This window comes from Coregonus clupeaformis, chromosome 15, assembly GCF_020615455.1.
Source record: "Coregonus clupeaformis isolate EN_2021a chromosome 15, ASM2061545v1, whole genome shotgun sequence".
NCBI classification, from domain to species: Eukaryota; Metazoa; Chordata; class Actinopteri; order Salmoniformes; family Salmonidae; genus Coregonus; species Coregonus clupeaformis.
Window position 1 is genome coordinate 29,709,569 of NC_059206.1, and position 20,962 is coordinate 29,730,530.

A 20,962-nucleotide genomic window follows, 5' to 3' on the forward strand; every position below is an offset into this window, starting at 1 on the left:
CCGCTCAGGAAGGAGACGCGTTCTGTCTCCTAGAGATGAACGTACTTTGGTGCGAAAAGTGCAAATCAATCCCAGAACAACAGCATGGACCTTGTGACGATGCTAGAGGAAACAGTATCTATATCCACAGTAAAACAAGTCTGATATCGACATAACCTGAAAGGCCGCTCAGCAAGGAAGAAGCCACTGCTCCAAAACCGCCATAAAAAAGCCAGACTACGGTTTGCAACTGCACATGGGGACAAAGATCATACTTTTTGGAGAAAGTCCTCTGGTCTGATGAAACAAAAATATAACTGTTTGGCCATAATGACCATCGTTATGTTTGGACGAAAAAGGGGGTGGCTTGCAAGCCGAAGAACACCATCCCAGCCGTGAAGCATGGGGGTGGCAGCATCATGCTGTGGGGGTGCTTTGCTGCAGGAGGGACTGGTGCACTTCACAAAATAGATGGCATCATGAGGAAGGAAAATGATGTGGATATATTGAAGCAATATATAAGCATACTTCCAAAGTTGTGGCAAAATGGTTTAAGGACAACAAAGTCAAGCTATTGGAGTGGCCATCACAAAGCCCTGACCTCAATCCTATAGAACATTTGTGGGCAGAACTGAAAAAGCGTGTGCGAGGAAGGAGGCCTACAAACCTGACTCAGTTACACCAGCTCTGTCAGGAGGAATGGGCCAAAATTCACTCAACTTATTGTGGGAAGCTTGTGGAAGGCTACCTGAAATGTTTGACCCAAGTTAAACAATTTAAAGGCAATGCTACCAAATACTAATTGAGTGTATGTAAACTTCTGACCCACTGGGAATGTGATGAAAGAAATAAAAGCTGAAATAAATCATTCTCTTTACTAATTGACCTAAGACAGGGAATCTTTACTAGGATTAAATGTCAGGAATTGTGAAAAGCTGAGTTTAAATGTATTTGGCTAAGGTGTATGTAAACTTCCGACTTTAACTGTAGCTATTTAGACTACGGTATTAGCCTAAAGGCTACTCTTACAGTAGCCGATAACTCCACTGATAACCGATATACAATTAATAGGATGAAAAAAGGGAATCTCATGCTTTTCTGAACATTTGCAGCTATTCTCATGATGTGTCATTGTCACAATGTATAAACTCAAAATTTGAAGCATAGTTATTGGACAATTGCTCTTTTGTTTGGCAATTTATGAGAATTCAGTGTGGGAAAATTACTTTCATTTCCCTGCTGTAAAACAATATATCAGCAAGTTTTCGGTGTCGGACCCAAAAAAACATATTGGTCGGGCTCTTTTTATTTGAATTTGAAAGAATTACATTTTTTTTTTGTGCCATTTCTCATGTGTGTCTCCTGATTAATCCAAGCCGATGAGCTGGAATGTGGAAGTATATTATTAAGATTATGTAATTACTGCTTCAAGCAGATCAGTCCCATTTGAGAGACTTTCAATCTAACTAGATTAAGCTCCATCAGATAAGAGTCAAGGAAACATAATAAAATCTAAAATGCCGTATAAAGTAAAATAGCTGAGAGTAAATTGATGATGAAATGTATTTTATCTATGCTGGCTTATTACACTTTTTTTTTTTTGTGTGTCAATGAATTGTGACAGTGGTTAGACCAAGTCCTAATTTGGTAAAGGTTTGATTGTATGCTCTAGGCTTAGTATTAATATTTCCTTCATTCATTTCAAATCCTTTTATCTCAGGTTTATGGAATGTTCTCTTTAATGACTTCTAATCTCCCCTTGTTTCTCTGCTTCCTCTCTGAACAACAGGAACGAGTCCTCAAGACAGCCCCAGAAACTTCTCTCCTAGTGCCTCAGCCCACTTCTCATTTGCACGAAGGTATTGATAAAAGTAAAAGTCAATGCCAGTTGAATTTTTTAGCCAAAACTCCACTCAACTAGCATGCCAATAGTCAGCAATAAAACGCTTAGGGGCAGGCTTTATTGTTTTGAATTTCCAGAAAGTAATTTTACTTTATCTTGGTGGTTATCTGACAAATGGCATGAGAAATGTGACATACATAGGAAATACAAATCTTAAAAGAAACATTTCTCTTTTTTTAAACAACGAAGCCAAATTGTGGTGCTATTATTGTCTGAAGCAGACAGGCAACGGTTCTTTTGAGAAGCAAAGACAGGATCTCACTGTGTTCTGACAGGCTCTCTTTACAGAGATAGAAATCAGAGGCAGGTTCAAGGAAGACGAAGACGAGGAGTTTCAGACTCTCAAACTCCTCGCGTTTTCTGAAGAGCTTTTCTCCACGTCTTCACAAAAGCCTGAAATCTTTTTTGTTCTACCCTCACTCAACAATACTTTATTTAACAGCTTTTTTATTTATCGCTATGATTCAGTCAGTGCCACAGACCAGACAGGTAATGTCATGTTAGGCCTCTGTTTTGTCATGTAAACCTCATACATCTTCATAGCTCTTCTTCCTGTTACTCATGTCTATGAATACACACAACGTCATTGTAACTCACATGTCCGTTCGAGCAATGTGTATGATTACATCATGTCATTGTTACCGTGCCATTATACCTGAATCATGAAAATCCTTTTTGATGTGTTTCTAGCTGTCCCTACATCTAACCCCACATGTTATTCCTCTCAGAGTTTGTATCATTGTTCAGTGTTATTGGTTAGTGCAACGAAGACATCTCACTACTAGGTAGGTGTGGGTGGCAGGTAGCAGAGATCAAGGAAACTGTGTGTTCTGTGTAGGTTCGATTCCCACGGGGGACCAGTACAAAAATGTATGCATTGACTACTGTAAGTCGCACTGGATAAAAGTGTCTGCTAAATTACTACAATGTAATCCAATATAAATGCTGCAGTAGGCTATTGAAAAGCAGAGTATTTTCAACCTATTCCGCCAGAAAGGTAAAGGTTGCATATGACCTACATTACCAGTCAAAAGTTTGGGGACACCTACTCATTCAAGGGTTTTTCTTTATTTTTACTATTTTTTACATTGTAGAATAATAGTGAAGACCTCAAAACTATTAAATAACGCATATGGAATCATGTAGTAACCAAAAAAGTGTTAAACAAATCAAAATATATTTTATATTTGAGATTCTTCAAATAGCCACCCTTTGCCTTGATGACAGCTTTGCACACTCTTGGCATTCTCTCATCCAGCTTCACCTGGAATGCTTTTCCAACAGTCTTGAAGGAGTTCCCACATACAGTGGGGAAAAAAAGTTTTTAGTCAGCCACCAATTGTGCAAGTTCTCCCACTTGAAAAGATGAGAGGCCTGTAATTTTCATCATAGGTACACGTCAACTATGACAGACAAAGTGAGGAAAAAAAATCCAGAAAATCACATTGTAGGATTTTTAATGAATTTATTTGCAAATTATGGTGGAAAATAAGTATTTGGTCAATAACAAAAGTTTCTCAATACTTTATTATATACCCTTTGTTGGCAATGACACAGGTCAAACGTTTTCTGTAAGTCTTCACAAGGTTTTCACACACTGTTGCTGGTATTTTGGCCCATTCCTCCATGCAGATCTCCTCTAGAGCAGTGATGTTTTGGGGCTGTCGCTGGGCAACACGGACTTTCAACTCCCTCCAAAGATTTTCTATGGGGTTGAGATCTGGAGACTGGCTAGGCCACTCCAGGACCTTGAAATGCTTCTTACGAAGCCACTCCTTTGTTGCCCGGGCGGTGTGTTTGGGATCATTGTCATGCTGAAAGACCCAGCCACGTTTCATCTTCAATGCCCTTGCTGATGGAAGGAGGTTTTCACTCAAAATCTCACGATACATGGCCCCATTCATTCTTTCCTTTACACGGATCAGTCGTCCTGGTCCCTTTGCAGAAAAACAGCCCCAAAGCATGATGTTTCCACCCCCATGCTTCACAGTAGGTATGGTGTTCTTTGGATGCAACTCAGCATTCTTTGTCCTCCAAACACGACGAGTTGAGTTTTTACCAAAAAGTTCTATTTTGGTTTCATCTGACCATATGACATTCTCCCAATCCTCTTCTGGATCATCCAAATGCACTCTAGCAAACTTCAGACGGGCCTGGACATGTACTGGCTTAAGCAGGGGGACACGTCTGGCACTGCAGGATTTGAGTCCCTGGCGGCGTAGTGTGTTACTGATGGTAGGCTTTGTTACTTTGGTCCCAGCTCTCGGCAGGTCATTCACTAGGTCCCCCCCGTGTGGTTCTGGGATTTTTGCTCACCGTTCTTGTGATCATTTTGACCCCACGGGGTGAGATCTTGCGTGGAGCCCCAGATCGAGGGAGATTATCAGTGGTCTTGTATGTCTTCCATTTCCTAATAATTGCTCCCACAGTTGATTTCTTCAAACCAAGCTGCTTACCTATTGCAGATTCAGTCTTCCCAGCCTGGTGCAGGTCTACAATTTTGTTTCTGGTGTCCTTTGACAGCTCTTTGGTCTTGGCCATAGTGGAGTTTGGAGTGTGACTGTTTGAGGTTGTGGACAGGTGTGGAGGCCATCACTCTCCTTCTTGGTAAAATAGCCCTTACACAGCCTGGAGGCGTGTTGGGTCATTGTCCTGTTGAAAAACAAATGATAGTCCCACTAAGGCCAAACCAGATGGGATGGCTTATCACTGCAGAATGCTGTGGTAGCCATTCTGGTTAAGTGTGCCTTAATTCTAAATAAATCACAGACAGTTTCACCAGCAAAGCACCCCCACACCATAACACCACCACCTCCATGCTTTACGGTGGGAAATACACATGCGGAGATCATCCGTTCACCCACACCGCGTCTCACAAAGACATGGCGGTTGGAACCAAAAATCTCAAATTTGGACTCCAGACCAAAGGACACATTTCCACCGGTCTAATATCCATTGCTCGTGTTTCTTGGCCCATGCAGGTCACTTCTTCTTATTGGTGTCCTTTAGTAGTGGTTTCTTTGCAGCAATTAGACCATGAAGGCCTGATTCACACAGTCCCCTCTGAACAGTTGATGTTGTGATGTGTCTGTTACTTGAACTCTGTGAAGCATTTATTTGGGCTGCAATGTCTGAGGCTGATAACTCTAATGAACTTATCCTCTGCAGCAGAGGTAACTCTGGGTCTTTCATTCCTGTGGCGGTCCTCATGAGAGCCAGTTTCATCATAGCGTTTGATGTTTTTTCCGACTGCACTGCTTATTTGACCTGTTCTTGCCATAATATGGACTTGGTCTTTTACCAAATAGGGCTATCTTCTGTATACCCCACTACCTTGTCACAACACAACTGATTGGCTCAAACGCATTAAGAAGGAAATAAATTCCACAAATTAACTTTTAAGAAGGCACACCTGTTAATTGAAATGCATTCCAGGTGACTGGCTCATGAAGCTGGTTGAGAGAATGCCAAGAGTGTGCAAAGCTGTCATCAAGTCAAAGGGTGGCTATTTGAAGAATCTCAAATATAAAATATTGATTTGTTTAACACATTTTGGTTACTACATGATTCCATATGTGTTATTTCTTAGTTTTGATGTCTTCACTATTATTCTACAATGTGTAAAACTGTAAAAATAAATAAAAACCCTTGAATGAGTAGGTGTCCAAACTTTTGACTGGTAGTGTACCTCTGATCAGTACTGCACATAGGTCAAAGGTCATCCAGAATGTTGTGCATTTGTAGTCTCCCGAGTGGCGCAGTGGTTCGAATCCAGGCTCTGTCGTAGCCGGCCGCGACAGGGTGACCCATGGGGCGGCGCACAATTTGGCCCAGCGTTGTCCAGGGTAGGGGAGGGAATGGCTGGCAGGGAGGTAGCTCAGTTGGTAGAGCATGGCGTTTGCAACGCCAGGGTTGTGGGTTCGATTCCCATGGGGGGCCAGTATAAAAAATAAAATCAAAAAAATAATAATGTATGCACTCACTAACTGTAAGTCGCTCTGGATAAGAGCGTCTGATAAATGACTAAAATGTAAATGTAGTGTAGGTATCTGTTATTCACAATCCTGGAGCTTTGAGTAGTCTTGTTTTGAGTATCATTCATAGTTATTTTTATATTTTGTTAACTACAGTTCTCATATTGCTGATTGGTTATGGATGGGTTTTGAGTTTATGCTGACGTCTGTCTCTTTCTATCTCTGTCTGTTTGTGTGTTTGAGCAGGACTGATGGACGACGCTGGTCTTTGGCCTCTCTGCCCTCCTCTGGCTATGGCACCAACACACCCAGCTCCACTGTCTCTGTATGTACCATACCTTACCACTCGATTTGTTAAAGGACATGAAAACAGAATATATTGTATGTGTTAGCTAGATTCTTTAAAAGCCATGCCAAAAAGGTTGTTAAACCTAAACCTCTTCACATACAGTATACTGATGGAAAACCCTTTCAATCTAAAAATACTTATACCAAATCACTGGATATTCAAGAATCATTCGAAAAAATATGTTTCAATGTGAAATGATCATTTGATGGACATCCTCTAGTCTGTACTTCAGTCACCAGTACTGTACTGTAAGCTACTGGTAGTCAGAGATGAGGGGTGCCATAGTGATCAGATTCTCCCGCTAGTGTCTCGCAGGCTGACTCATACCACCAGACGCTGTGTTTAGGGCCAGCAGATTTGTTTTGGAGTAAACATGGCCCTGGCACAAACGCACACGCACACGCACATACACATGCACATACACATACACATAACTCTGCTCTGTTTACTGACAAACTAAAATCACACAGGCAGGAGATGGTCAACTCAGACACCACACACAGGCCCCATGGCTGAGTACACAAGCCAAGTAAACAAGCCGTCGCACACAAAGTAATGGGTTGTTTGTTAACGGCCATGTTGTATGAGGACGATCAATTAGAGCTGATAAATACTTAACATGTTGCCGGAGGCTGGTGAGAACGACTGGTTAGGAGGAACTACTATAGAGTGGGATTAACGCCAGCAACTGTGTTGTTTGTCCAGGCTATGTTTGCAGCTTACTTTAAATTGAATCCCTATTTGGATTGGATTTGAGAACAATGTAATGAGAAGAAAAGGGGGATTGTTTACAGTAATTTGTTAGCTTTCATGTACTGTACCGTCACAACCATTTTGGCACCCATAAGTTTCAGTCCTTCATTTTCAAGACGCTGTAAAAGAGAATCAAAACCGCAATCAACATTTACCCAATCAAATAAACACAACAGTCAGAAAAAACACGCAACTCTCCTGATAAGTCATTCTCTCGTGCAAAAACATCATCAAAGCGTTAGCCTCCTTCTTTTTCTCTTTTATTTTCTTGTTCATTGTATATTCATTTCATTTCCAGTCGTCCTGTTCATCACAGGAGAAGCTGCACCAGCTACCCTTCCAGCCCACGCCGGACGAGCTGCACTTTCTCTCCAAGCACTTCTGCACTGAGAGCATCGCCGGGGACGACCGACGGAGGGGGACAGCGCCCATGCGACCCCGCTCACGCAGTCTCAGGTATGTATGGAGGCCCGGCAAGGTCACACACCTTTTAAGGATGCTGGGTGTAACAGTCGCTGAAAATGACACTCCTTATATGTACTTTTATGTGATTATTTTTCAAATTAGATGTGATTCATACTATATATATATTTATTTTATTTAACCTTTATTTATCCAGGTTAGTCTCATTGAGATAAAATCTATTTTTCAAGAGAGACCTGGTCCAACCATATATCACATGTATCAATGTATTTTTGATGTAAGATAAAGTATGTGTTATAAGTACTGATCATTCCTTTATTTTCTTATGCGTTTGCAGCCCTGGAAGATCCCCATCCTGTTGTGATCATGAGATCATTATGATGAACCATGTCTACAAGGAACGCTTTCCTAAGGTGAGGGGACAACAGGAGTATAACTAATATTGCCTTATCTCCTTAACGTTTGTTATTTGGTATCAATTATTATTTCTATATTTTTATAAATATTTTATTTTATTTCACCTTTATTTAACCAGGTAAGCCAGTTGAGAACAAGTTCTCATTTACAACTGCGACCTGGCCAAGATAAAGCAAAGCAGTGCGATAAAAACAACAACACAGAGTTACATATGGGGTAATCAAAACATAAAAGTAAAAAATACAACAGAAAATATATATACAGTGTGTGCGAATGTAGTAAGTTATGGAGGTAAGGCAATAAATAGGCCATAGTGCAAAATAGTTACAATTTCATATTAACACTGGAATGATAGATGTGCAAAAGATTATATTGCAGATAGATTGTAACTTCCATCAATGCAATTGTCTGCATCACTTCCCAGATCCTACATATGTATATATCTTGCATATATATATATATATATATATATATATATATATATATATATATATATATACACACACATACATACACACATACATACATACATATAAATACATATATACATATCCTTTAAAAATATATATTTCCCTTTATTACTTTCCAACCCCACCACCCCTTCCCTAATTGAAGTAAACTAGTGAACAACAATGCTTAGGCCTCTACTTCACCTTATACATAATATATACATTTTATGCACACAGTCAATTTGACAATAATTACTCCTGAACTTCCTCTACCCTCAACCTCTCCGATCATTTTCATGATGTCCATCCGGTTTGCTTCTATATGCCATATCTTTCTAACTGTGCTCTTTCACAAAAGCTCTCAACCTATAACCTATATACTTATTATGAACACAGTATGCTTTACATTAGTTATCTAGTTATCATAAGGTTTATTACACACAGTGACAAAAGTTGCTATTTTTCAACCACTTCTAAACTTTTTACCCTCTCCTGACCACTTTTGCACCACTTTCTACCACCTTTAAACCTTTTTACCCAACATGTCCTCTCCTTCTAACCCTTTCCACCCCTCCGTGTCTCTCCAGGCCACGGCCCAGATGGAGGAGAGGATCCAGGAGATCATCCGGACCAGCTCCCCGGAGAGCGTGCTGCCGCTGGCGGACGGTGTGCTGGGGTTTGCTCACCACCAGATCATCGAGCTGGTCCGCGACTGCCTGGAGAAGAGCCGCCTGGGCCACGTCACCTCGCGCTACTTCTGCGAGCTCACCGACAAACTGGAGAGGCTCTTCCAGGAGGTGGGTGACACTATGGGTGCACCTCAATAGTGTAAAGTGGTTACCTTTCCTTGTGTCCTCTACTCCCATATTAATAATCTGGCATAATGAAGGAAAGTAGACGAGGAAAGGAAGCAATAAAGAGTACCTGCCCCACTTTAAAATACATCAACCTTTTACCATAGTAATAAGCGCAGTGTAATTACAATGTCGGTACACATTACTGCATAAGACTTTGTGATACAATCAAACAGATTCTTTCACCAAAATGATTTGGTTTACAGTGCTCTCTTACCTCTACGGTATTCAAAGTAATTTTTGAAGCACTATTACAAATATAAATGTTCTGTATTGCTCAGCTTCATCTCCCGTCATGCAGGCTTGCTATGATAATCCCTCCCTCTTACTTAATGGTACTTCCAGTCCCAAGCACTGAGAAGCTCACAGGTCTGTATGAGATGTTGAGTGAGTGTGTTCTGTTTTGTTCTGTGTGTGTATAGTCCACGTCCCGGTCGGAGAGCCAGGAGGTGAACTTCATCAAAGAGCTGGTAAAGAAGATCCTCATCGTCATCGCCAGGCCAGCGCGCCTCCTGGAATGCCTGGTATGTCTCGCCTGAATGTTGCTAGTTAGCTACCAAGCACATGGCAATGACTTCTCACTGACACATATTACACTAATTATACTAGGGCCAGGAGTTTTTCCTGACCATGTGGTGTGACTAGGCAAATCTCTGGGCAATAATACTAAATATGTTTCTGTCCCATGGCTAATCAGAATTACACAAATGTCCATGTAGCTCTATCTAAACTAGGTTTGAAGAGGTATGTGAGGCATTTGACACACATCACATCCATGTCTCTGTTGTATAAAGAGGCTTGCGACCTGGTGACAAGCCATACAGATGCAATACATCCTCCTCTCGCTGCTGCTATTGATTGTTACATTGACATCACTGTCAACCCAAAGAAAAGCCAACAGCACTCAGACAATTCCTATTGAAACTTAAAACTAAGAGTTCCAGAAGTGTTGTAGTGAAACCTGTGTCCCTGTGTTGTCCTTTCCTCAGGAGTTTGATCCAGAGGAGTTCTACCATCTGTTGGAGGCTGCCGAGGGTCACGCCAAAGAGGGCCAAGGCATCAAGACTGACATCCCCCGCTACATCATCAGCCAGTTGGGGCTCACACGGGACCCCCTGGAAGGTATGTCAGGTTTGACCTTTTAAGAGTTGGGTAGACGGTGCCTAAACCATCATGAGTGGAGGTGCAACCAAACATCACACATTCAGAATGAAACAAGTGCTTTCTGCTGAAAGCTGCAAGGGCTATGAACTAATTCCAGTGGTGGACTGCATTATTCAAGTAATCAAGAAGTTTCTGAATATGTAGAAAATAACTTTTGTTTCATGATGTAAAACCTAAGATGTGCTAACCTTGATATTCATGCTCTACTGATGCCACTGGCTACTTTCCAATTGTTCACCCTTCTCCCAAAGTGTACACACCCCCTCATTGATTTAAAAGGAACGGGCTGGTGTGAGGAATATGGTGGAAACTCCCTCCAGCCATGCTTGCACCAATCCAATGCTTTTAACAGGATTCGTACAGTCATGGAAATCCTGGAAAAGTCATGGAATTTCAAAATGTTTTGGAAAATGATCAAATCTGAAACGTTTTGGAAAAGTCATGGAAATGTATTTCATAATTTCTCTTAATGTAATTGTTTTAGGCACAGTTGAATTTTTAAAAATCAATTAAATAAAAATCAACATATAAGCCAGGATTGGTATGCACTTTAGCAAGTCTGTGATTGCGCACATCACCTGCATGAGAAGCTGCACCAGCTTGACCACCCTTGATTACGCCCTTGATTACATAACATTACAAACAAATATATTTAATGCCTTTTGAAATAATTCGCTCATTCAATATATCAAATATATATTTTTTTATCTTTGATATATTGAATGAGCGAATTATTTCAAAAGGCATAAAATGTATTTGGTTCAAATGTTATACAGCAAGGGTGGTCAATCATCCTCCAGGAGAGCTAATGGGTGTTCAGGCTTTTATTCCTGTCCCCCTCTAACAAACCACATTTGAGAAATTAGCTGATCAACTGAACCTTGATAAACTGGCTTTGATGTGTTTGAGCAGGGCTTTATCAAAAGCCTGCACACCAGTGGTGGTCGGTGCCATTTAAAAAGATGAGGGAGGATGATTATTTATTTTATGAGCATGGCCTTATTTCTATTACAGCATATTGGATGACTGTCATTCATATTCCATTCACCCAGTTCAATGTAACATCGATAGGTTTAGGCTACTACATGATACTCAAATTTTCCCTATACCCATCATGCGGTTGCTACAATCTAGCCTATGAATAAAAGTTTACAATGTAGGTGCACACAGGTCGAGAGAAAGATTTGAAGTGACAGACCGTGACACATTCAATACCGTCTTGAACACTCATGGCAGCATCTAGCTGATCAAGGGTGTAATCATTAGTCCAACAGTTGAAAAATAGTTTTTATTGGACAAATTCAGGGATGTTTATCCCCGTTCCGTTTGCTTCCGTTTAAGAAACGTTTTTCAACAGAATCGGTGGAATGAATACACCCCTGATCACACGCAAACAGTTCACTTTCATAGCCACATGCAAACAGCTCGTTGTATTCCTTCTCGCATCTACGCACTCTCCTCCTCTCAACTTTTCCTTTCGCTTGTGGACTTCAATGCACAACACATCAGCTGTCTGTGACCAGGCGAAAAAACCTTGCCAAGCCAAGCCTTCATATCCGCTACCCACAGCCTATATCGGTGTCACCATATTAGCTAACGTCAAGTCAACATAGCTACTAGAACTAACGCGTTAGTAAACCCGCTACAATCATGCAGTAAGTCAGTAAGCAGTTTGGCTGTTACACCGGCGGGCCACGGTGGCAATAAATTAATAAAACCAAAAGCTTACCTTGACTTGGAAGAGTTCCAATGTTGGATAGTCATAGCCAGCTAGCTAACAAAGTATCCCTCTGTTTGAGCCAGGTGTTTGAGTAGGCTAAACTAGCTAGCTGAATTTGCTAACTAAGTAAGTGAAAGTGATTTTTTTTTCTCTAAATATAGCTAGCTCTCTTTCTCTCTCTCGCTCCTTCATTTTAGAAGAAATGATTTATTTGAGTCAACTACTCAGCACATTTTATGCACTGCAGTGCTAGCTGTAGCTTATGCTTTCAGTACTAGATTAATTCTCTGACCCTTTGATTGGGTGGACAATATGTCAGTTCATGCTTGTCATAAAACACCCATGCATACCCCACAAAACACACCCATGCATACCCCACAAGACATGCCAGGAGGAGGACAAAGAATGCTGAGTTGCATCCAAAGAACACCATACCTACTGTGAAGCATTGGGGGTGGAAACATCATGCTTTGGGGCTGTTTTTCTGCAAAGGGACCAGGACGACTGATCCGTGTAAAGGAAAGAATGAATGGGGCCATGTATCGTGAGATTTTGAGTGAAAACCTCCTTCCATCAGCAAGGGCATTGAAGATGAAACGTGGCTGGGTCTTTCAGCATGACAATGATCCCAAACACACCGCCCTGGCAACGAAGGAGTGACTTCATAAGAAGCATTTCAAGGTCCTGGAGTGGCCTAGCCAGTCTCCAGATCTCAACCCCATAGAAAATCTTTGGAGGGAGTTGAAAGTCCATGTTGCCCAGCGACAGCCCCAAAACATCACTGCTCTAGAGGAGATCTGCATGGAGGAATGGGCCAAAATACCAGCAACAGTGTGTGAAAACCTTGTGAAGACTTACAGAAAACGTTTGACCTGTGTCATTGCCAACAAAGGGTATATAACAAAGTATTGAGAAACTTTTGTTATTGACCAAATACTTATTTTCCACCATAATTTGCAAATAAATTCATTAAAAATCCTACAATGTGATTTTCTGGATTTTCTTTTCTCATTTGTCTGTCATAGTTGACGTGTACCTATGATAAAAATTACAGGCCTCTCTCATCTTTTTAAGTGGGAGAACTTGCACAATTGGTGGCTGACTAAATACTTTTTTTCCCCCACTGTGTGTGTGTGTGTGTGTGTGTGTGTGTGTTATATATATAAAAAAAATATATATATATATATATATATATACTGCTCAAAAAATAAAGGGAACACTTAAACAAACATCCTAGATCTGAATGAATGAAATAATCTTATTAAATACTTTTTTCTTTACATAGTTGAATGTGCTGACAACAAAATCACACACAAATGATCAATGGAAATCAAATGTATCAACCCATGGAGGTCTGGATTTGGAGTCACCCTCAAAATTAAAGTGGAAAACCACACTACAGGCTGATCCAACTTTGATGTAATGTCCTTAAAACAAGTCAAAATGAGGCTCAGTAGTGTGTGTGGCCTCCACGTGCCTGTATGACCTCCCTACAACGCCTGGGCATGCTCCTGATGAGGTGACGGATGGTCTCCTGAGGGATCTCCTCCCAGACCTGGACTAAAGCATCCGCCAACTCCTGGACAGTCTGTGGTGCAACGTGGCGTTGGTGGATGGAGCGAGACATGATGTCCCAGATGTGCTCAATCGGATTCAGGTCTGGGAACGGGCGGGCCAGTCCATAGCATCAATGCCTTCCTCTTGCAGGAACTGCTGACACACTCCAGCCACATGAGGTCTAGCATTGTCTTGCATTAGGAGGAACCCAGGGCCAACCGCACCAGCATATGGTCTCACAAGGGGTCTGAGGATCTCATCTCGGTACCTAATGGCAGTCAGGCTACCTCTGGCGAGCACATGGAGGGCTGTGCGGCCCCCCAAAGAAATGCCACCCCACACCATGACTTACCCACCGCCAAACCGGTCATGCTGGAGGATGTTGCAGGCAGCAGAACGTTCTCCACGGCATCTCCAGACTCTGTCACATCTGTCACGTGCTCAGTGTGAACCTGCTTTCATCTGTGAAGAGCACAGGGCGCCAGTGGCGAATTTGCCAATCTTTGTGTTCTCTGGCAAATGCCAAACGTCCTGCACGGTGTTGGGCTGTAAGCACAACCCCCACCTGTGGACGTCGGGCCCTCATACCACCCTCATGGAGTCTGTTTCTGACCGTTTGAGCAGACACATGCACATTTGTGGCCTGCTGGAGGTCATTTTGCAGGGCTCTGGCAGTGCTTCTGCTCCTCCTTGCACAAAGGCGGAGGTAGCGGTCCTGCTGCTGGGTTGTTGCCCTCCTACGGCCTCCTCCACGTCTCCTGATGTACTGGCCTGTCTCCTGGTAGCGCCTCCATGCTCTGGACACTACGCTGACTGACACAGCAAACCTTCTTGCCACAGCTCGCATTGATGTGCCATCCTGGATGAGCTGCACTACCTGAGCCACTTGTGTGGGTTGTAGACTCCGTCTCATGCTACCACTAGAGTGAAAGCACCGCCAGCATTCAAAAGTGACCAAAACATCAGCCAGGAAGCATAGGAACTGAGAAGTGGTCTGTGGTCACCACCTGTAGAACCACTTCTTTATTGGGGGTGTCTTGCTAATTGCCTATAATTTCCACCTGTTGTCTATTCCATTTGCACAACAGCATGTGAAATGCATTGTCAATCAGTGTTGCTTCCTAAGTGGACAGTTTGATTTCACAGAAGTGTGATTGACTTGGAGTTACATTGTGTTGTTTAAGTGTTCCCTTTATTTTTGAGCAGTATATATATATATATATATACAGTGGAGAGAACAAGTATTTGATACACTGCCGATTTTGCAGGTTTTCCTACTTACAAAGCATGTAGAGGTCTGTAATTTTTATCATAGGTACACTTCAACTGTGAGAGACGGAATCTAAAACAAAAATCCAGAAAATCTCATTGTATAATTTTTAAGTAATTAATTTGCATTTTATTGCATGACATAAGTATTTGATCACCTACCAACCAGTAAGAATTCCGGCTCTCACAGACCTGTTAGTTTTTCTTTAAGAAGCCCTCCTGTTCTCCACTCATTACCTGTATTAACTGCACCTGTTTGAACTCGTTACCTGTATAAAAGACACATGTCCACACACTCAATCAAACAGACACCAACCTCTCCACAATGGCCAAGACCAGAGAGCTGTGTAAGGACATCAGGGATAAAATTGTAGACCTGCACAAGGCTGGGATGGGCTACAGGACAATAGGCAAGCAGCTTGGTGAGAAGGCAACAACTGTAGGCGCAATTATTAGAAAATGGAAGAAGTTCAAGATGACGGTCAATCACCCTCGGTCTGGGGCTCCATGCAAGATCTCACCTCGTGGGGCATCAATGATCATGAGGAAGGTGAGGGATCAGCCCAGAACTACACGGCAGGACCTGGTCAATGACCTGAAGAGAGCTGGGACCACAGTCTCAAAGAAAACCATTAGTAACACACTACGCCGTCATGGATTAAAATCCTGCAGCGCACGCAAGGTCCCCCTGCTCAAGCCAGCGCATGTTCAGGCCCGTCTGAAGTTTGCCAATGACCATCTGGATGATCCAGAGGAGGAATGGGAGAAGGTCATGTGGTCTGATGAGACAAAAATGTACCTTTTTGGTCTAAACTCCACTCGCCGTGATTGGAGGAAGAAGAAGGATGAGTACAACCCCAAGAACACCATCCCAACCGTGAAGCATGGAGGTGGAAACATCATTCTTTGGGGATGCTTTTCTGCAAAGGGGACAGGACGACTGCACCGTATTGAGGGGAGGATGGATGGGGCCATGCATCGCGAGATCTTGTCCAACAACCTCCTTCCCTCAGTAAGAGCATTGAAGATGGGTCGTGGCTGGGTCTTCCAGCATGACAACGACCCGAAACACACAGCCAGGGCAACTAAGGAGTGGCTCCGTAAGAAGCATCTCAAGGTCCTGGAGTGGCCTAGCCAGTCTCCAGACCTGAACCCAATAGAAAATCTTTGGAGGGAGCTGAAAGTCCGTATTGCCCAGCAACAGCCCCGAAACCTGAAGGATCTGGAGAAGGTCTGTATGGAGGAGTGGGCCAAAATCCCTGCTGCAGTGTGTGCAAACCTGGTCAAGACCTACAGGAAACGTATGATCTCTGTAATTGCAAACAAAGGTTTCTGTACCAAATATTAAGTTCTGCTTTTCTGATGTATCAAATACTTATGTCATGCAATAAAATGCAAATTAATTACTTAAAAATCATACAATGTGATTTTCTGGATTTTTGTTTTAGATTCCGTCTCTCACAGTTGAAGTGTACCTATGATAAAAATTACAGACCTCTACATGCTTTGTAAGTAAGAAAACCTGCAAAATCGGCAGTGTATCAAATACTTGTTCTCCCCACTGTATATATAAACAAATGGAAATTAAAAATATACTCTAGAAACAAAAAACACAAAATTAGAAAATAGAATATTGTAAAGTGGTTGTCCCACTGGCTATCATAAGGTGAATGCACCAATTTGTAAGTCGCTCTGGATAAGAGCGTCTGCTAAATGACGTAAATGTAAAAGTATAATTTCCCTTAAATTCGCAAGAGGCAGAATGTATCTCACCGGAGAAAGCATCCGAGCGAGCGACGCAGTGCCCCTCGGTCTCTGTATGTGTAGACTATCTATCTGATGCGGTCTAGTCAAAAAGAGTATGACATTGTATGCAAGGGAAGCCAGCGAGCTATTGGCCTCCCTTGATTAATTTTTTAAATAATAGCCAATCAGCGTTGAGCTAAACTGAGTGAGCTCAACTGTGAATGGTCCTAGCGCACCAAAAAAAAAGACAGTTTGGATTTGGCTTCACTCCAATCACATCACATCGAGAGCAATACCTCATTGACAGAAAGAACTTGAATTGTTGCATCTCGTTGTGTTGTCCTCCGGTGGCTGGCTGGCTAGCTAGCTAGCTAAAATTGGCCCTTTCCTAAATTAACCATGGATGGAGATAGGGATTTGGACTTGTGGTTTTACTTAATTCTCCGTAAGCCAATTATTGTAGCGGCGATTCTGATCCAACCATAAATTCATACATTGTGCCCCTGGCCTGAGAGGATGGAAGTTAAATATGTAGCTAGATGTAGAAGGCTAATGTTAACTAGCTAACGTTGCACATGAAAGGAAGTTAGGCTAGCATTTTAGCCAGGTAGCCTAGGACAACAAAAAATTAAAGCATGTACTGTATGACAGAGCCATAGACCGTATTGTCAACATGAAAGAGAGGAGGATGGCATTGCCGTTGGCATTTCTCTACAAGTAGGGTGAGTTGTGTTTTTTCGACTTGCACGCACGCACGCACACACACATACGCAAATCGGAACCATGGACAGCCACATCATATTTAGCTTACGTTGATTGGACTAAATTTTAGTACCTTAGTTGTCACTGTATTAGACTAAGCATAGATGATTTTATGATTTTGTAATGTTGAAGTTGAAATAGTGGAGGCAGCTTCTTTTTTCTTTGCGACTTGCGGTAACTCTCCGTATTTCTAAATCAATAGTTGTTTAGTAGTGCGAAGATGTTGCAAACATTAACTTGCTTGACGATGCTGTAGGTCATGTAACTGTTTTTATTTTATTGTTTCAGCCTTAGGCCTATATATCACGGTTGCAAGGCATATGAACTAACAGGATTTTTTCTGGGTTGGCTTCCCCAGTATTTCTATTTCTATGTATTATGGATCCCCATTAGCTGCAGCCAAGGCAGCAGCTACTCTTCCTGGGGTCCATCAAAATTAAGGCAGTTCATACAATTTTAAAAACATTACAATACATTCACAGATTTCACAACACACTGTGTGCCCTCAGGCCCCTACTCCACCACTACCACATATCTACAGTACAAAATCCATGTGTACGTGTGTGTGTAGTGCGTATGTTATTGTGTGTGTGTGTGTGTGTATGCATGTGCCTGCACCTATGTTTGTTGCTTCACAGTCCCCGCTGTTCCATAAGGTGTTTTTTAAATCTAAATTTACTACTTGCATCAGTTACTTGATGTGGAATAGAATTCCATGTAGTCATGGCTCTATGTAGTACTGTGCGCCTCCCATAGTCTGTTCTGGACTTGGGGACTGTGAAGAGACCTCTGGTGGCATGTCTTGTGGGGTATGCATGGGTGACCGAGTTGTGCACCAGTAGTTCAAACGGACAGCTCGGTGCATTCAACATGTCAATACCTCTCATAAATACAAGTAGTGATGAAGTCAATCACTCATCCACTTTGAGCCAGGAGAGATTGACATTAATATTAGCTACTGTTGTATCAATATGTTTTGACCATGACAGTTTACAATCCAGGGTTACTCCAAGCAGTTTAGTCACCTCAACTTGCTACATTTCCACATTATTTATTACAAGATTTATTAGTTGAGGTTTAGGGTTTAGTGAATTATTTGTCCCAAATACAGTGTTTTTAGTTTTAGAAATATTTAGGACTAACTTATTCTTTGCCACCCACTCTGAAACTAACTGCAACTCTAAGTGTTGCAGTCATTTCAGTCGCTGTAGTAGCTGACATAGTGTTGAGTCATCCGCATACATAGACACACTGGCTTTACTCAAAGCCAGTGGCATGTCATTAGTAAAGATTGAAAAAAGTAATGGGCCTAGACAGCTGCCCTGGGGAATTCCTGATTCTACCTGGATTATGTTGGAGAGGCTTCCATTAAAGAACACCCTCTGTGTTCTGTTAGACAGGTAACTCTATCCACAATATAGCAGGTGGAGTAAAGCCATAACACATACGTTTTTCCAGCAGCAGACTATGATCGATAATGTCAAAAGCCACACTGAAGTCTATCAAAACAGCCCCCACCATCTTTTTATCATCAATTTCTCTCAGCCAATCATCAGTCATTTGTGTAAGTGCTGTGCTTGTTGAATGTCCTTCTCTATAAGAATGCTGAAAGTTTGTTGTCAATTTGTTTACTGTAAAATAGCATTGTATCTGGTCAAACACAATTTTTTCCAATAGTTTACTAAGGGTTGGTAACAGGCTAATTGGTCGGCTGTTTGAGCCAGTAAAGGGGGCTTTACTATTCTTAGGTAGCGGAATGACTTTTGCTTCCCTCCAAGCCTGGGGGCACACACATTCTAGAAGGCTTAAATTGAAAATATGGCAAATAGGAGTGGCAATATCGTCCACTATTATCCTCAGTAATTTTCCATCCAAGTTGTCAGACCCCGGTGGCTTGTCATTGTTGATAGACAACAATAATTATTTCACCTCTTCCACACTCACTTTACGGAATTCAAAATTACAATGCTTGTCTTTCATAATTTGATCAGATATACTTGGATGTGTAGTATCAGCAATGGTTGCTGGCATGTCATGCTTAAGTTTTCTAATCTTGCCAATGAAAAAAATCATTAAAGATGTGTAATGATTTTACCCAAGCACCGCTACTGCTCCAGACTGTGGGTTGACCACGTTTTTTTATACAGTTGCCTAACAGGTATTTTACTTTGGGGGGGGTTAAGTGCCTTGCACAATGACTGGAGATAGTACATGGGATCAGAGAGCAGCCTCTGTTTCGATACCACATATGCTTACGTTTTTTAATGTAAATAGAGATGCCGTCAATTGTTAGTCATGGAAATGTGGTGAAAAGTCATGAAATTCAATCTGTCAAAATGTGTATGAACCCTGTTTTAAATGAATGAGGGGTAGTGAATGAGTGCAAACTTCTGGAGAAAGGTACAGAATCGTAACGCAGCCATTGTATTGCATCCAATCACTTCTCGCGCTTTGTTCTCGAAGCACCTGTCAACGCTACATTGATGACCTGATGAGAATATGATAAGGATAAGATTTATGATCGTGAATCTACTTCACCCAACCAGCTTCATCAGAACACTTCAGCCTAAATTGGTTTCTTGATCTCGTTTCAGTGGAGGAGAGGAGTCATCGGAAAATAATTTCACATTTTAATTAACGTTATGTTTCTTGTGAAACTCCCTCCGTAATGTACTGAGAGAAAATACTTCTATGATAATTGAAAAAATCCTAATTATGTTTTGGATATTGCGGTCTTTATTAACGTTTTGAAAGCATTGCCGGAGCAGAAAATCAGTTTTTAGAGAAGATGAATGACTTGTATTACTACTACAGAAGAACTAATACTAGAAGTACCAGCTACCCAATGACCAAAATATTGCATCAGCATTACAGGTAACTTTTCTAGCAATGCTAATATTGTACAAGATTAGAGAAGTTTTAAGACAAAGGTGGTGTGGAGTAATGTCATGTACTGAACTGACTGCCATCCTCTGGTCCTCTGTAGCTCAGCTGGTAGAGCACGGCGCTTGTAACGCCAAGGTAGTGGGTTCGAGCCCCGGGACCACCCATACACAAAAAAAAAAAAATGTATGCACGCATGACTGTAAGTCGCTTTGGATAAAATTGTCTGCTAAATGGCATATTATTATTATTATTATTATTTAATGTGCCTCTCCTCTCTCCATTCAAACCCCAGTGTTCATTCTGACTAATTAGGAACGAATGGTCTCCCTATAGAGCTGAAACAGATCGACACACAGACTGGCTCACTAACCTCCGTCCTCATTGGCCAATGTCTCTCGACTCATTTCCCCTGGGCCTATCCTGTGTGTTTTTCTTGCCCAGTAGCCTGGAGCGCTGGAAGCAGCCTTCTAGGCAGGGACAAGATGCTAAGTTGCATTGGAAATGTGTTGGACGACCGAACAACCCCCTCCTAATTCGCTAGCTCCTGCTGTTCATACAGCGCTGATGGGAAGGGATGGACACACACGTGCATATGCGCATGTACATGCAAGACACACACACAGGAGTGTTCTGGAGTTGTGATTTTCTTAATGGATGTGTTTGTGTTGCTGCCACTTCTGGTTTCCACCTCATTTCCTCTCCTTTAGGATTTCTCAGACTCCGCTCAACAGACTGATGTGTGTTAATATACAGTACT

At 41.9% G+C, this 20,962-nt stretch overlaps 1 protein-coding gene across 4 annotated transcripts in view; it reads left to right on the forward strand.

Annotated features, from left to right (window-relative positions):
- Positions 1 to 20,962, forward strand: part of LOC121582618 (microtubule-associated serine/threonine-protein kinase 3-like) — a 167,542-nt gene that overhangs the window by 125,026 nt on the left and 21,554 nt on the right. For all 4 annotated transcript variants that reach the window (XM_045225097.1, XM_045225100.1, XM_045225099.1 and 1 more), the window contains 7 exons: positions 1,769 to 1,838; positions 6,103 to 6,181; positions 7,257 to 7,414; positions 7,719 to 7,794; positions 8,835 to 9,044; positions 9,524 to 9,625; positions 10,091 to 10,223. In XM_045225097.1, the coding sequence (XP_045081032.1) occupies positions 1,769 to 1,838; positions 6,103 to 6,181; positions 7,257 to 7,414; positions 7,719 to 7,794; positions 8,835 to 9,044; positions 9,524 to 9,625; positions 10,091 to 10,223 (828 nt within the window). The remainder of the gene's footprint in view (positions 1 to 1,768; positions 1,839 to 6,102; positions 6,182 to 7,256; positions 7,415 to 7,718; positions 7,795 to 8,834; positions 9,045 to 9,523; positions 9,626 to 10,090; positions 10,224 to 20,962) is intronic.